Source organism: Mauremys mutica, chromosome 6 (genome assembly GCF_020497125.1).
Source record: "Mauremys mutica isolate MM-2020 ecotype Southern chromosome 6, ASM2049712v1, whole genome shotgun sequence".
Classification (NCBI taxonomy): Eukaryota; Metazoa; Chordata; order Testudines; family Geoemydidae; genus Mauremys; species Mauremys mutica.
In genome coordinates, this window is record NC_059077.1 from 94,141,959 (window position 1) to 94,159,073 (window position 17,115).

Consider the following 17,115-nt stretch of genomic DNA (forward strand, 5'->3'; position numbering starts at 1 on the left):
GGCCCGTCACTGCATCCAAACTGCACTACAGAATCACTAAAAAGCATTTTCCCAGGTTTCTCCACACTGAACACACGGGGGCCATCTATATGGCTATAGAACTCTTTATGCCTAAGCATTCATACATTGTTTTACTGAAAGCAGGGATCAGGTAAGGTAACAGAGAAATAAGCACCATATAATTCCTACTTGGGCAAATACAACTTTAAAAAAGCAGCCCCCTTTATTTTCCAGCATAAACACCACTCAGCTTCATACCATCTTTCCAGCTAAGGCACTGAAGTACAAATGAACTTTATTAGCAGGTAATGTAGCCCCCTGTTCCAGTCTCTTTACTAAGCAGTATTACAATGAAGTACAAAAAGATTCAGTGCACTGAGGTGTGTAACTAAAGAATGTCCTTTGGAAAACATGTGCCTCACTTGCCCATAGGATATTCAGCTATGGAGGATGGAGCAATATCACTCTTGTGCATTGTGTGTCTATACTGTAATCAAAGGATGCGATTATAGCTTGTGTAGACATATTCCATCTAATCTAGCTAGCTTGGTTCCAGAACAATAAACCCTCAGTAGCGTGAGCTTCCCCCATGAATAATTACCCAGGGTTCTAGGCAGGCTCACACAAGCCACACTGAAACTCTTGCTGCCACAACTTCACTGCTCCTGGGCCTGACCTACATTAAAGCTAGTTCAGGAATGCCACTCGACCTACAGTCCTACCCTGGGGTTACAGTACAGACATACCCTCGATTTTGTCCTTTCAGACTGACAGGTGGCAAAACTAACTGAGGTGTGTGATCACGCATTCAAAAGGCCAGAAGTCATCCTGTTTGATCACAAACGGGTGTAATTTTCCAGAGGCTTGTCATCAGTAGCAACAGCACTCTCTGCTCCTGCCTCTGTCTCCACTTTGACAGCTGGATTGAGCCTTGCAGGGGTGTAATCATTTCTTCGCATATCTGTGGAGGGGAACAAATTCAGTGACATGGACAGTAACTGTTTGGAGAATATACACAGACTAAGCATGAGCCAGACCCTGAGGGTGAGAGTAAGGGGCACATGAACCCTATATTGGGGAGAGGGAGCTGCTGCACTGACCCAAGAAACATCAGACCAGAGTGGGAGGAGATGCATTAGGGGAGGACCCATGGAGAGGCAGAAGGAGGTGGGGAACTTACACAAATATATTCTCCACTGTCCTACACTACTAGTTAATCATATGCAAGTCCTGCCCCTTCCTCCCCCATCCCAGTATCCACTGGCCACAGAGGCAAGCAATCTGAAAGATAATATTACAACTCCTGATTCAGAATGAGGCAGCTATTCAAATCAAAGTATTTTTCATTAGAAAAAAAATACATAGATGGCAATTCTCTCTCTTTCATCCGACACCATATTACAACACTTTTCACCCAGAACTGCAATTATTTTTGACACTCTGAGCCCCGTAAAACAGATCTGATCTGCATCACAATGAAAAGTACATTGCTAACAAATATAATGTATGTGATAGCTGGCTCCAAATATATGGAAAGCAAAAGCTGTGATGTATGGAGCCAGGTTTGAAGGCAACATCCGCAAGCAGAGAAAGACTCACGGAGATCTCTCTGTGGGCTGGTGCATTGCTGATTTTTACGGAGTTCCTCAGATCCTTATTTAAACACTAGAAATTATTGTTGTGGGAAATGTATTGATCCCATGGAAAGTGATCTATTATTTTACATGGAGAAGAAAATAATTGAATGTGTGTTTAATGGTAGGGGTTTACATCATGAACTCCAGACCTCTGACTGATGGCTTCTAATTTAAAAGTGACAGCCAGGCAAAAGAAAAAGGGAAATGGAGTGCCAATCAGTGCAGTGCAGCTTCACCTGTGCATGGAAAGGGAGCTCCAGATCATCAGCTTTACTCCGGAAAAAGATAATGTGTCAATGTTACTTAATCACAACTGACCAGAGCTCTGAGTAAATACCCATCCTTAGTCATTTCAGGACCTTCGTTATTTTGCAGTTAGACATGGACTGGAAATAAGTCACAACAGTATGCCCATTGCCCAAGATGCCACCCATACCAGCTTCTACAGAACACTGTTCTTAAGATGGATTTGCTGAGGAACATATAAAATCTTGTAGTTCATACCAGGAAGTTTCAGTTTCCTGCAGCAGGAGTTACAACGGTGCTTTGCAATGAAGTTTTTAATTGCATGTTCCCCTAGGTTTGCTGGTCCAAATACCATCCTTCCAGACCTGGAAGAAATAACAGAATATCAGTGAGCTGAAAGTTAAAGAAAGGATGCTCCTTATGCATTATCCCCTGGAATTCTACTCTTTAGAATGTAGTGGAGCTGTTTCAGGGATAAGTTATTCAGTGAGACCAATTTTTCTATGTAACAAACCAAAGTACAATCAAACCCTTTTAAATAAATGGGGTCAAACCTTGTCTCCAGTGCACAACTGGGGAGATTAATGAAGTTACCCTCCTTCAACTCAGCCTATGGAGGAGTACCAGGTTACTCTCAGAGGTCCAGCAATACCATTGGCCACTGTGCTCTGTCTCCACTGGGGGAATCCCTGGTGGAGTTACTCAGTCCCCACTAAAACCCTCTTGACAGAATTGTGCTCTATGGTGCTCAGGGGGCATGGGCTCCTGGTGTGGACCTTCCCCCATGTACCCGACAACAGGACCAGCATGGTTGTGCTGCACCAAGTATTCTCCAGGTCTACAGAATGAACGGGATTGTGGGAGACATTAAGGTATAAACCGGAGCTACCAAAGAGGTGAAATTCAATGTAACTTTGACCTGATTTAGGAGCAGATCATTTAAACAAATACAGTTCCAGCATTTGCAAACAGAAAAAGGTTTCCTAAAACAAGCAGAGCTCTATTTACACCAACACCTGCCAGAAGTATAGGACTGTTAAGGATACAGTACATTGCTAGTAAACAAGGCTCTTCAATTATCTGCTTCCAACTGTACTCATTTCTGTATTCCTACACTTTCTGGGCAATTCAGCAATGTAACTAAATTCATTTGTGGAAGCATATTCTGGATGAAGCTGACAAAATAACAAATAGAAGTAAGATAAACCAGACATGTATTAGAAGAACTGCATAATTATAACAGATTCTTAATGTAGTCTGAAAGATCAGTGTTCATTAATTTTAATCTTTCTCCACCATTATTCTTGAGGATTTAATTGACATTCTAGACATCATGGAACAGAGCACATAAGGAACACTTCCAAAGAAACTTTATGAAAGCTAATATTTTATTTTAATGACATGCAGAGTGGAAACAACACATTTTAAAATCTGAAATCAATTATAGCTCAGAAAAGCAGGCCTGAAAAAAAGAATCTGACTCTCTCAAATCTCTACTCTCCATGCAAAAACACATCAATCACCTCCGAGGAGAGCAGCTTTCAAAAAGGGCATGGACAAAAATTGACTTTTCCTATATATGTGTATAAAATGAATCTCCATTTCCCCTGGAGAGAAGTACAGTGGCTACAATGAAGATACGCCAAACCTAGAAGGGAAGGCCTGATAACTTAATGTCTGGCTGACAAGCAGTGACTGTTCCCTAACTTATTCAAGGAAATAACACAAGTAGGACTCTTTCTAGTGTCCTCAATGGCTCCTTAGTGCCACAGAAATAGAGTAGAAGCTGCATAGTATTAAAGTGCCATCAAAGCACTTTGAATAACATGGTACGTGGTAGTCGTTTCTGGCTTTTGGTCCAATCTGGTAAAGTGCCAACAAGTTTCAGTCATAGGCACTCTTGCAAGTGAAACACATGCTAATGCAGTGTGAATCTGTCTAGTCCTGTTCCCCCCCCCCCCCCCAGTGCCTAGTTGGTAGTGAAAATTGTTACATCCTGCCAGGAGCACCCGGAGGCACTATTTAGCAGAGAATGCCTCCCAGATCTCTGGTGTACAGGAAAACACATGAGATTGCAGGGACTGAAACTGTCTGGACACTGTCCCTGTATTTTCCTGGCAATAAAGTTTCAGCTATTTATATTTGGGGCTGGAATCCAAACTGCATCAATTGTCACACTGCACACCCAGGAGCAGCGCCAGAGTTTCTGGTACCCTAGGCAGAATTCGGGGGGGTGGCATTTTGTGCACTCCCCACGGGGCTCCTGGAAGCTTCCGGTTCCACTCCCATCGTGCTGCCGAAGAAGGACCCTCCGCCGAAATGCCGCAGGCGACAGCAGCAGTCATTGAGCTGCTCAATTGCCTGCCGCTGTTTTCCGAGGCACGTCGGCAGAAGGTCCTTCTTCGGCGGCACGACGGGAGCAGAACCAGAAGCTCCCATGTGCCCCGTGGGGAACACACAAAATGCTGGCCCCAAATCCTGGCACCCTAGGCGACCGCCTACGGTCGCCTAATGGAAGCGCCGGCCCTGTGCACACCTCATGTACCGCACACATGGGTCACATCCTTGGCTGACTTTGATCAGTTTAGCTCTGTTGAAGTCAATGAAGCTATGCTGATTTACAGCAGCTAAAGCTCTGGCCCTGGGTTTAGTATTGGCCACCCTTTCTAAATACGTCTGTAATTTTAATCACTGAACTAATGTATAGAAAACTACAGAACTGTTGTGAGAAATAGCATCAGACCATCGTAGGGGGGTGGGTCTTGGCATTAAGAACTCCATTTTAAAGGCAATGGTAGAATGCATGAAAGAAAAGACCCATTATGAGATAATGGCATAAATCTCCCACACAAATTACTTTAAAAATAAACCCCAGGATCAATGGAACTAAACAACACATTAATAATAATTATAATGATTATTAGTAGTAATAAAATATGCATCAGCCCCATCAGTCAGATGTCACCCACTCTCTTCTGGTATCTAAGAGAATGTGAGCTCAAAGATATGCCTTTGAGCCTTGCTAGCAACTTTTCAAGCAGTGTGCAATTTTTGGAGAAATAAGTCATCGATAAATGAAAATATAAAACAGACCCCGATATTGCTGGAATTTTTCCCTGGTGAGTGAGTGAAGGAGAAAGTTAAGAGTGCATTTTAAAGATTTTTTTTTTTTTAGGAAGTATATCTCTGGAATGATCACTTTACACAAGTATGTTGCTAGCTGCATACAGGCTCCATCTGTAGCTTCATTGTTGTATTCTCTCAGATCACCAAGTCAAAACAATACTGTTTTGCTCTTGCTGTTCTTAAGATTTTCCCTAACACATGAAGCACAAGCTGGGTTTTTTGCTTCATTAATCAGTGTCTGCTATAACTCATCTTTAGCTAGCAAATCGAATACCTGGCTATTTTTGGAGATAACAGAGCAAACAAAAAGGATTTTGTTCAACCTTTAAATGCAAACTCTGTAACTTCCTTTTATTAATCTGGGTGTAATGCTTTAAGTGCCCATAAATGATGGAAGGTACTTAACCCTTATTAACTGGAGTTCTTCAAGATGTGTGGTTCCCATCTGTATTTCACTGTGGGTACACATGCATTCCATGTGCCTGAGACTGTAGTATCCATTGGTCCATGCCCTTGCTGATGCTCTGTGCTGATTGTGTAAGGGGAAAAGTGGATCAACGCCTCTCCAGTTCCTCCTCTTACCACAAATCAGAAATGATCTTTAGCAGAGAAGAAGGAGGGCACATAGTGGAATACAGATAGGGACCACACATCTCGAAGAACTCTGGTTACGAAGGGTACGTAACTTCCCTTTCTTCTTTGAGTGCTCGTCCCTATGTGTATTTCACTGTGGGTGACTGACAAGCAGTACTCAGCGAGAAGGAGGGCACAATGATGGAGGAGTCTGGTTGTTTGTAGAACAACTGCTTTCATTCCACTATGGCAACAAACAGTTGGGGTGACTTTCCGATCTGTTTTCTTCTCGATAGGTAAAATGCCAATGATCATCTCACATCAAGGGAATGGTGTCTTTTCCTTTGCTGGCAGCATGGGGTTTTGGGAAGAGCAGAAGTAAGTGGATAGTCTGGTTTATGTGAAATTCCAAACTACTGTAGGGGTGAATTTTGGATGTAGTCATAGCAAGACTTTGTCTTTATCCAATAGTGTGTAATGAGGATCTGCCATTAGGAACCACAGTTCACCTACCTGCCTGGCCAAGGTGATGGCAATGAGGAAAGCAACCTTCATAGACAGATGAAGCATTGAACAGGTAGCCAGGGGGTTGAAAGGTGGCTTGATAAGTGTTGAAAGTACTAAATTAAGGTCCCATTGGGGGGTTAGTTTTCTTGTTGGTGGGAAAGCTCTAATTAAACACTTTTAGAACCTGGAGGTGATTGGATAGATACAGAAAGTCATCTTTTGGAGGGTGACATGAGCTGATTGCCTATGGGAAAACCCACATCGAGCCAAGGGAAAGACCCATCTTCTTGAGTGTAAGGAAGTAATAAAATAGGTAGTTCTGATATCTTTGATTAGGAGACATACTGTGGTGTTGGGCCCAGACAGAAAAATGCTTCCACTTGGCTAGAGAACATTTTCTGGTGGAGTTCTTTCTGCTTTAGTGAGCATGGCTTGTACAGTTTCTGAATAGGAATGTTCTAGATCCAACACCTATTCAAATACCAACCCGTGAGGTGAAGAGCTTCTCAGTTGGGATTTCTGATCACGAGTCAAGAGGACCTGAAAGGGATGAATGTTGATGGATGGCGGGGCTGGCATATGCAGGAGACCTGGGAAGCGGAACAGTTCAGGCCATTTGGACACAATGAGAATGGCTCATGCTCTGTACTGTCAAATCTTCCACAAATCTTGAGGAAGTAGCGGTATAGGAGGAAAGGCATAGTGCAAATGGTCTACCCAAAGAAGTAGGACAGCATCACCTCTGAAGAACTGACCCTGATCTCCCTTGGAACAGTATGTACTGTACTTCCCGTTTGTCTGGGAGCAGGTCCCAGGTAGGCTCCCGCTGACCAAAGATGCTGTTTACCACTGAGCTGTGAGACACCCATTCATGATCAGTGGCAAAATACCGGCTGACGCTGTCGGCCAGTGAATTTTGGGCTCCAGGGTGGTATGCTGCTGATAGGGTGATTGTGATTCTTCCAGTTCCATACATTGACCACTTCTATACACAAGGGAATGGAACTTACTCCTCCCTGTTTGTTTATGTAGAATATGGTTGTCATATTGTCTGACATTATGAGAGAGCATAAGATTGGATTAATGGCAAGAATGCTCTGCATGCTTCTCTGACTGCTCTGCATTCCACGAGATTTATGTGCACTCTGGTTCCCAGGCCATCCCAGTGCCCTGTGCTATGTGACTGTCCATGTGCATCCCCCAACCTAACAAGCAGGCAGCTGTGATTATTGTCCTGTTGGGTGTGGGGGATAGGAAAGGAATGCCCATGCATACTTGTGCAGAATCTTTCCACCAAATCAGAAAGGCCCTTATCTTATTGGGGATTATCACTACAGTGTTCATGCTGTTTGCTCAGTATATACACTGTTTGAAGCCAAGCGTACAGGCATGGAGGTGGATGAACGGCGGTACATAAGTAGATGATGGCACGTTACCTAGGAGAGTAAGGCAAATCCAGACCAATGTCAGAGGATTGTGCATAACCTGATTTATTGGGTTGCCCATGAGTTGGAATCTGTCCAACTCAGCAATGGAGCTGAGCCCTTGTTTTGAATCTAAGGTCACGCCTATGAAATCTATAGTTTGAGCCAGAGCCAGGATAGACTTTTGCATGTTCACAGAGATTCCCAGGGATTCTAGGAGATGGAGCAGCGATGAGGCTGATGTTATGACACCTGAATATGTCCTGTCTGTAAGAAGCCAATCATCTAGACACTGGAAGATAGTAGAACCACCCGGTCTAAATTGTGTGGCTACTACAGAAAATAATTTTGTAAAGACACTGGGTGTAGTTGCTAGACCGAACGGGAGTTGTGTTGTGTGTCCTGGGCTTCCTCTAAGGGCATTTACAGCTCTTCTGCCACTCTCTGAACCAGCTCTTGGAATTGTCAGTGGTCATCAGGAAGAGACAGCGAGACTGGAGCAACCACTTCATCCTCCTCTTCTTCCATAGGCTCAGGAGTTTCCCTTTGACCTCTGGGAGGAGAGGGATGGCAAGACTCCCTATTGACTCATATGGACTCTGGGTACTGTGCGTATGGGTCCTGTGGCCCCAAGTAAGGCCAGTACGAGGGGTCAAAAGTAGATTGTCTTATGTTTGTTGTGAAACACCTAGCACATATTTGCAATAATACATATATAGTATCTATAATCAACCCGTGATAGTAATTATTTATTAATATTGTGTGAATGTTTATTAATTACTAACGGTATTGATAATACAGATAATATTAGTAAGAATGGTGGTTTTGGAGACAGGAGATCAAGTTTTTACTCCCAGTTCTGGAATTGACTTGTTCTGTGCCCTGGGCAAGTCATTTAATATTTCTGAACTTGTTTCCCCTTTTGTGAAATTGGGTTAATGATATGTACCTAGTACTTAGGGTGCTGTGACATCTAACTGGAGTCAAGACTTGATCTGACACTCTGATCCATACTGCAAAAGTCGTCTGTCTGTGGAACCCCACTGACCTGGGGCCTCCGTGCAGGATTAAGGGCTTGTCCACACAAACATTTAGTTCACACAAAGCTGAGGTGTGACTATACCCCTGACTTGGTCTGCCATGAACTACCTGATTCCGTGGGACCTAACAGTATAATAGTATGCCTTGATCTTCTCTGCTTTGAAACATGAGTAGATTAAAGTGCACTGACAAACTTTTGGTGCACATTATCAGGGTCCACATGAACAGTTAGTATGCAGTATATTCACACCCCAGCTTGCTGTTAACTCAGCGTTCATGTAGACAAGCCCCAAGTGTCATAATTTAAGGTCAGAAGGGGCCATTAGATCATCTAGTATGGCCTCCTGTACACCCCAGACCAGAAACAAAACCATTTTGTCTCCCCACACAGAGAAGTGAAGTTCGGGAACAGCCTTCCAAGGGGAGTAGTGGGGGCAAAAGACAGATCTGGCTTCAAGACTAAGCTTGATAATTTTATGGAGGGGATGGCATGATCGGATAGCCTAATTTTGGCAATTAATTCATCTTTGATTATTAGCAGGTAAATATGCCTAATGGTCTGTGATGGGATGTTAGATGGGGTGGGATCTGAGTTATTACAGATAATTCTTTCCTGGGTGATGTGTGGTGAGTCTTGCCCACATGCTCAGGGTTTAGCTGATTGCCATATTTGGGGTCGGGAAGGAATTTTCCTCCAGGGCAGATTGGCAGAGGCCCTGGAGGTTTTTCACCTTCCTCTGCAGCATGGGGCACAGGTCACTTGCTGGAGGATTCTCTGCACCTTGAGGTCTTTAAACCACGATTTGAGGACTTCAGTAACTCAGACATAGGTTAGGGGTTTGTTACAGGAGTGGGTGGGTGAGATTCTGTGGCCTGCGTTGTGCAGGAGGTCAGACTAGACGGTCCCTTCTGACCTTAAAGTCTATGAGTCTATGGATCCGAGCCATTGTATATGAATTGTTGTGTATATAAAAAACACTATTAACAATCCTGCTGTGAAACCAGGAATCTTGTGTGCCCAGTCCCCTCTCCATTCTCCTAGATCACATATAATTATTCAGTTGGAACTACACCATCTGGAAAAAAACAGAACTACTACATTCAAATCAATATTTAATTCCTGACTAAAAAAAAAAATCAAAAACACTCATTAGCTATCAATTGTCTGAAATGAATTACATCAAACACACCATGTTCTGAAATGACAGCTAATAAAATGACAATAAACTTACTGCTTGCCTTCAGGTTTAATAACAGATGGATCTGTCAGGTCTTCCCCAACACCTACAGTAAATTAGAAGAGAGTGTTACAAGCAGAAATTGTTTTTTTAAATATCGTGTTATAAAATCATAACCAATGTAAATATCAATTTTCTCTGTAGACTCTAAATTTACACTTACGGTAAAAATAAAATGCTGTAGCTATTTGTTAAAAATAGACAGACAAATGCTAATTGTTCTCACCCCATTCCTGATATTACATGCTCATGGATTTATGAATGGATAGGCTAGAAACTTACCCAAATGGCTCTATACTATGAAAGCATAGAAAGAGTTGCCAAAACTGTTGTAACTACAGTAAAATGAGGCCTGTACTCATGTTGAATAGCACCTTATTTCATTATTAAAATCCTGTTGATTTCATTAGGACCACTCACGGGGAAAAGTGCTATTCAAGTGAGCAAGGGTATCAGAATATGTCTCTTTATTTAGATGTGATGTGAGGATGCTGGGGTCTATTCTCCACTTTGGTGGTGGTTATAGTAGAGTTAGACAGGTAACTCCAATCAGTGCTAATAGGCGTTTTGTGATAAATGAATGGAAGAACAGTTTCCTTTGTGCTAAACTCCTCTCCTCAAACCAATGCCCCATTAGGGCTTATGGGATTCTACTTTAAAAAGTCATTGCCTTATATCTGAGTAAATGATTAGGCTGCTGATGTACAGGAAAACTTCCATGAACATTAGCATCCAATTATTTTAATTCCCAGGGTCCATTAGTGATGAACTCATGTGCTGCAATGGATACAGGTAGATAGGTGGAGAATAGCTATAACTATTGTGCTCACCATATGTTAAAACACCTGAAAATTTGTAACACATTCCAATGACAACGGGCCTTTGTTAATACAGAATATATTTAAATAAAAGTATAATAAATATAGATATTATGTGTGTGAGAGACAGATTTTTTACACACACACGCCCCTTTAGTTGAAGCTTTCCAATAGACAGACTAGTCTGCCTGGAATTCCAATTGGAACAGATTTTGTGCTCTGATTCGAGAGCTCCAGTTTAGGGACAGCCAATGTAGTATGGACAACCCAAAACTCTGACCCATACTTAAGTCAGACCTTTTCTGGGGTTTAAAAGAATTTTGTAAATAATTTTACTCCATTTTTTTCACACTTCTCTTTCCTGGTTTGGGATGGAAATGAGGGCCTCAGTTCTGCAAAGATTTATGCACATACTTCCCTGTTCCAGGCTCAAGCCAGTAGTACTCCTGCCAATTTCAGGAGTACTGTACTAAACCAAATTTTAAAAATAAGGGAGGAAGTGTGGCTCAGTTCCAATATGTTATAACAAAGATACACAAAGTCTTTTTATAAATCAAATAAGGCAAGCATGGATTTAATGGCTGATTTTGCTTGACCAGGAAGTCTTACTGTAATTCACAGCTTCTGAATGCTGTAAAATGTAAATAGGATAAACCTATGTCTAGCAGTGCAAATTGCCCTTGACAGGATTGAGAGCCAATGATGTTTAAACTGCTTGATGGATGGTGTTCATTTTCTGTACACAGTCAAATGTTTATTTTTTTAAATATACCATGTTCCCTTTACACATGTATTGTAAAGTGATCATACCACATTCTGTGCTCTTTTGAGGAGCCACTAGGCTCCAGGGCCGCCCGGGGGGGGGGCAAAGGGGGCAATTTGCCCCGGGCCCCGGGCTCCGCAGGGGCCCCCAAGAGAACAGCTGAGGCTCCCGCCTCCGCCCCTCTCCTGGAGCCCTAGCGCATCAAGCGCTGTCCTCAGACAGCGCCGCAGCGTGTCTCCGCCAGGGCCCCTGAGCTCCGCCCCGCTCAGAGCCGTGTGGGGAGGGGGCGGGGCTGGGAGCTCCGGGCTGAGCTCTGCTCCCTCCGCTCGGCGTGGAGCTCCCAGCCCCGCCCCCTCACCACGCGGCTCTGAGCGGGGCGGAGCTCAGGGGCCCCGGCGGAGACACGCTGCGGCTGTCGGGCGAGGCGCTGAGACTCCGGGTGAGGAGGGAGCCGGGGGTAAGGGGCCGGGGCTGGAGGGGGTTGGCTAAGGGGCAGGGAGTCCTGGGGACAGTCAGGGCACAGGGAGGGGGCAGAGGTTGGGGGAGTGGTCAGGGGGCAGGGAATGGGGGGGTTGGATTGTGGGTGTTCTGGGGAGGGTGGATAGGGTCAGGGCTGCCCAGAGGGGGCGGGGCAAGAGGGCGTAGGAGCATCTTCGTTCCCGGTCTTCGCTGGCGGGGGGTCCTTCCGCTCCAGGGCGGAAGGACCCCCCAGTGGCGAATTACCGCCGAAGCGGGACCCGCCGCCGACGTGCAGCCCGGTCTTTGGCGGTAATTCGGCGGCGGGGGGCCCTTCCGTTCCGGGACCCGCCGCCGAAGTGCCCCGAAGACCCGCAGCGGGGACCCCCCCCCCCACCGCCGAATTACCGCCGAAGACCGGGCTGCACGTCGGCGGCGGGTCCCGCTTCGGCAGTAATTCGGCGGCGGGGGGCTCCCACTGCGGGTCTTCGGGGCACTTCGGCGGCGGGTCCCGGAACGGAAGGGCCCCCCGCCGCCGAAGACCCCGGGCCCCCGGAATCCTCTGGGCGGCCCTGCTAGGCTCTGTGAATAGTTCTCAGAACTGCAACTTAAACTGTTTACAGTTTTATTAATGAAAAATATAAACAACAACTGATGCCAGTTTTCAGCCTTCTGATGAGAAAAATGTGTTTTTATTGCAAATATTTAACAATCTTCATCAACATTAACATGTGAAGTGGGTTTTATACAGCTAATTGAAATGTTACTGCGCATTGTTTTAGTACACGGTGCTTGTACACGTAAACTAGATATATGGGGCCAGATAGTGTTCTCATTTACACCTATATAAATTTGGAGTAACTCCATGGATGTCTTTGGAATTGCTCAGGATTTTTATGGGTGTAAACGGGAGCAGAATTTGGCTCTTTTTCTCTAAGTTGAATTCAACGTTGTTTTCTTATTGGCATCTCTAAGTTATATAATAAACTGTTCCATTTTGGCAGTCACCTTGCAAATCCAGGACAAGGAGCTCCCCTCGGGTGTACTCATAGGTCCAGTGAGAGAAGGCCAACATCATCTCTTCCAGCAAATTGCTGGGGGAAATCTCATCCCCGTTGTTGTTGTTGTACTTGCAGAACTCACCCGTCATGTACTTCTCTATGGTGAGCCACTGATTGGCTGAATGGCAATATATTAAAAAAACCTCCAGAAACCTGTGGGTAAAAATGCTGTCAGTCAGGAGCTGGCAGGATGATGAGTGCCCTCACAGTCAGGTCACAATTATTACCGAACAAAGCAAATATACTGAAAAGTGGGACACTACTCCACCATTTACAAACTTCAAACCTCTTAGAAAACTCTCAGCAGCAGAAGATAACAAATGGTAGATAGCAGGGAGTCATTCCTGAGACACGTAACCTACTGGAGAAGACACTTCAGAGAATGATCTCAAAACAAAGCCCTTCTGTGGACAGGAGTGTCAGTGAACAAGAAGCGTATGCTGAGTAAACCAGGAAATGCCATTGTTACACTAGCTAATCTCTACAGCACCGTCAAGGCTATAAGCTAAGGGTGTTATTCCCCTGTTCACATACACATACTTGCACTAGCTCTCATTGATCTAGCACAAGTATAAATAGTAGTGTATCTGCATTAGCAGGGGTAGCAGCAGTGAGGGCACAGGCCAAATTTCAGGCAGGTTTGTACTTGGCACAGTTAAGCCATGCCTCCATTGCCGCTACTCATGCTATCACAGCAACACTCCTATTTACACTTGCTCTTGTTCGAGAAGAGCTAACACAAGTATATGTTCTCAAGCAGGGGAATCACTCCCCTACCTCGTAGTGCAAGCATAGCATAAATAGATGGACTGAAATCTTTAAGATTAATTAAAGAAATGCCCTTGAACAATGAGTGCTATAAAATGCTAAGTCAGGACCCCTTTGGAAAGTTAATTTATCATCCCGCACCATTTTGTAAAAGAGGTGCAAAGTTGCACTCCTTCCCCTGCGAAAGCCTGATGATATTCTCCAAAATAACAAAAAAAATCTTCATTTTTATAAGGCACACTTGGACTCATAGCATGCACTATGTTACACCTGATAATCTACTCAGTGTAAATCAGGAGAAACTCCACTAAAATCAGTGGAACTGGGGTTTACCCCTGTGTAAAACTAATGTGAAAGGATATTTAGTGTTTAGGTTCTCTCTGTTAAGATGGCTCAAATCTTGCTTTCTTCTGCAGAAAGGAAGGAGTAAATTTATGTATGCAGTTTACTATTGTGAGGAAAAAACTGTTTTGTTTTTGCGTTTTTTGGGGGGAGGAGTTGTCTTTTTGAGGGGCTGGGTTCCTCTCAAACTCAAAAACTTTCCTCAAAATAAACCAGTCTAAAGATATCCAGTGACCAGTAATGCTCACAGATGCCACAGCATCTAAGTAATGGGGTGAACAGGGAGAATATTCATAGACTTTAAGGCCAGAAGGGACCATCCTGAATATCTAGTCCAGTGGTTCTGAATTTGGGGTACACGTATCCCTGGGGGTACGCACAAGTCTTCCAGGGGGTACATCAACTCATCTAGATATTTGCCTAGTTTTACAACAGGCTACATAAAAAGCACTAGCAAAGTCAGTACAAACTAAAATTTCATACAGACAATGACTTGTTTATACTGCTCTATATACTATGTACTGAAGTGTAAGTATAATATTTATATTCCAATTGCTTTATTTTATAATAATGAGAAAGTAAGCAGTTTTTCAGTAATAGTATGCTGGGACGCTTTTTGTATTTTTATGTCTGATTTTGTAAGCAAGTATTTTTTAAGTGAGGTGAAACTTGTGGGTACGCAAGACAAATCAGATTCCTGCAAGGAGTACAGTAGTGTGGAAAGGTTAAGAGCCACTAATCTAGTCTGACCTCCTGCATATCAGAGGACACAGAACCTCACCCACCCACTCCTGTAGTCGGCCCATAACCTCTGGTTGAGTTACTGATGTCCTCAAATCTAGACTTCCAGATGTCAAGTTACAGAGAATCCACCTTTTACCATAGTTCAAATGAGCAAGTGACCTATGTCCCACTCTGCAGAGGAAGGCAAAAAACCGTCCAGGATCTCTGCAAATTTGATCTGGGGGGAAATTCCTTCCCGACCCCAAATACTGAACCACAGTTCTACATTTCCTAAGGGGGAAAAATATGCTCATAAAGGTAACTAACTAATAAACAGCATATAGTGAGATGGAACTGGCTTGTGTAGAAGTGTGACTGCTACTGAACAAGCAAGAATATTTCCCAAGAGTATTTCTGGGTACTGGGTAATGGAATGTTTTTGGGACAGGATAAAATGCTCATGGTTTCCACATCTGATGGTGCATATTCACCCCTGATATACTAGTGATGTAATACAAAGAGATCATATCCATGCCCACTGAATAGAAAGACTCCCACTGACTTCAATGGGCTCTAGATTAGGCCTTATATATATATTCATAGATTGTAACACACATGAGGTCACCATTCCCACAGAAGCACAAGTTTTAATAGTGGCATTTCTACAGATGGTATAGAAAAAACAGGGCTGTGCCAAAAACAGAAGGAAAAGTATTGGTGCACATAACAAAATATATGCCCTAATTACGGGTCTTCAAACATCTGGGCTCTCATACTTTCCAAACCAGACCTGCTCATCCCTCCTAAACATGAGGGTTTGCTTTTCTGAAGTGGAAAGCTATTTTCACTTTGATAAAACTTTGATGAGCAGAAGGCCTTATATTTCCTGTCATACTCTGTAAAGTTCCTTGTAAAAGAAACAGTAAAACTTTACTTTAAGGACTCAGTAGCAAATATTGATCTGCTTTACCATATGAATACAGATCTATGGGGATGTTCAAATTATAAGCGATTCTTTACGTGCACTCTCTCTTCAGGCCACTGGAAACTAGTTCACAACCCTGAAAGGATCTCTCCCCCTGCAAAGCAGCTACATCTCAGAGCAGCATGCTCAGCAGAACTGGAGATCAGCTGTTCTCTCACTAACACCTTGCCTTCCTTTTTGCTCAGTAAGGGCCTTTTCCAAAGGCCACTGAAGTCAGTGACGGTCTTTCCAATTATTTTTCAATGAACTTTGCTTCAGACTCTTCTTTCACAAACTTCTTCAACGCCAACAAGCAACAGATACACTTAGAAAAATTCTGCAGTGTCTCTAATTCATCTATATTTATTTTATTTACTTATTTCAGTTTAATTAATGCGCAGCATAAGCCCTATACACTTTACAAATATTAAAAGCATGGACACAATTTCTTTTTGATAGGCATCTATTAAAAAAGCCTCCCTAATCTGCCCCAGTTAATGCACTCCACCAAATCCTTTATATTTCCCCAAAATTCCCTCACCCACCCAGTCAGATGTTATCAACCTACCCCCTCCATAAAAATAGGAAAAAATAGGCCTTGAAAGACAGTCAACAAAGCTGGGCTTCGTCAGACCACAGAGAAGGGGAATAAGTTCCCTACTTGAGAGGTCCCGCTGAAAACTCCCTGCCTCCAGTGCCCAAATGTTGCAGAAGGTTGTATTTAGTCTTTTCCACCTCGCTCTTGAAAGGCCGTTTCCCTACCTTGGGGTATATGGAATGCTATGTGGCTTCAGTTGGTTGAAGGTATATATCAGCTTCTGAGCAGCCCTTTGTTGTTGTATTTCCTAAACAAGAACACATTTATAGGTATTACTTTTACGTAAGCCTATAAAGAAAGGCCAGAATATATAAAGAAAGGAAGTGCTCCTTACTAATCATAAATAGGAGATGGATTTTTTCCATGCTCCTCTCTCCAATAAGGTTGTAACCATAATTAAACAGCAAGTCACTCCAGGCTGGAAGTGTTTACATGTACCAAACCATTTCATACCTGCCAAACTGGGCTGGACAGTTTCCCTGCAGGTTTATACTTACCCTCAGGCACAGATGTAGCACTGTACCCTCCCGAAAGATCGTCTGCCAGGTCTGAACCACTTCAGGAAGAAATGACTTCACAATGAAGACTTGTCCCAACTTCAATATATCATTCTCAGACCAGGTACAAATGACCTTCATGGCTCTCCGGAGACCTCCATCCATCTCCTCTTGGGACAAGACCTGGATCATTGCAGCCATCCCACGCTGTGACCAGGACGACATGCTTTTATCTAGGTTCAAAGGCGAACTCTCTTCTAGCCTATAGATTGTCACCTCCTCTCCAGCTGAGGTCGAAAGAAGTTTTATTTATAAATATCACAAATCACAGGA

General features: G+C 43.6%; 1 protein-coding gene across 1 annotated transcript in view; it reads right to left on the minus strand.

Moving 5' to 3' along the window:
• Positions 1 to 239: 239 nt before the first annotated feature.
• The window catches only part of TRPM6 (transient receptor potential cation channel subfamily M member 6), a 125,542-nt gene continuing 108,666 nt past the window's right edge, over positions 240 to 17,115 (minus strand). The window contains exons 34-39 of the mRNA XM_045022164.1: positions 16,783 to 17,069; positions 16,450 to 16,532; positions 12,838 to 13,043; positions 9,787 to 9,838; positions 2,142 to 2,248; positions 240 to 961 (exon numbers count right to left, since the gene is read on the minus strand). Coding sequence (XP_044878099.1) covers positions 837 to 961; positions 2,142 to 2,248; positions 9,787 to 9,838; positions 12,838 to 13,043; positions 16,450 to 16,532; positions 16,783 to 17,069 — 860 coding nt within the window. The 3' untranslated portion in view covers positions 240 to 836. The remainder of the gene's footprint in view (positions 962 to 2,141; positions 2,249 to 9,786; positions 9,839 to 12,837; positions 13,044 to 16,449; positions 16,533 to 16,782; positions 17,070 to 17,115) is intronic.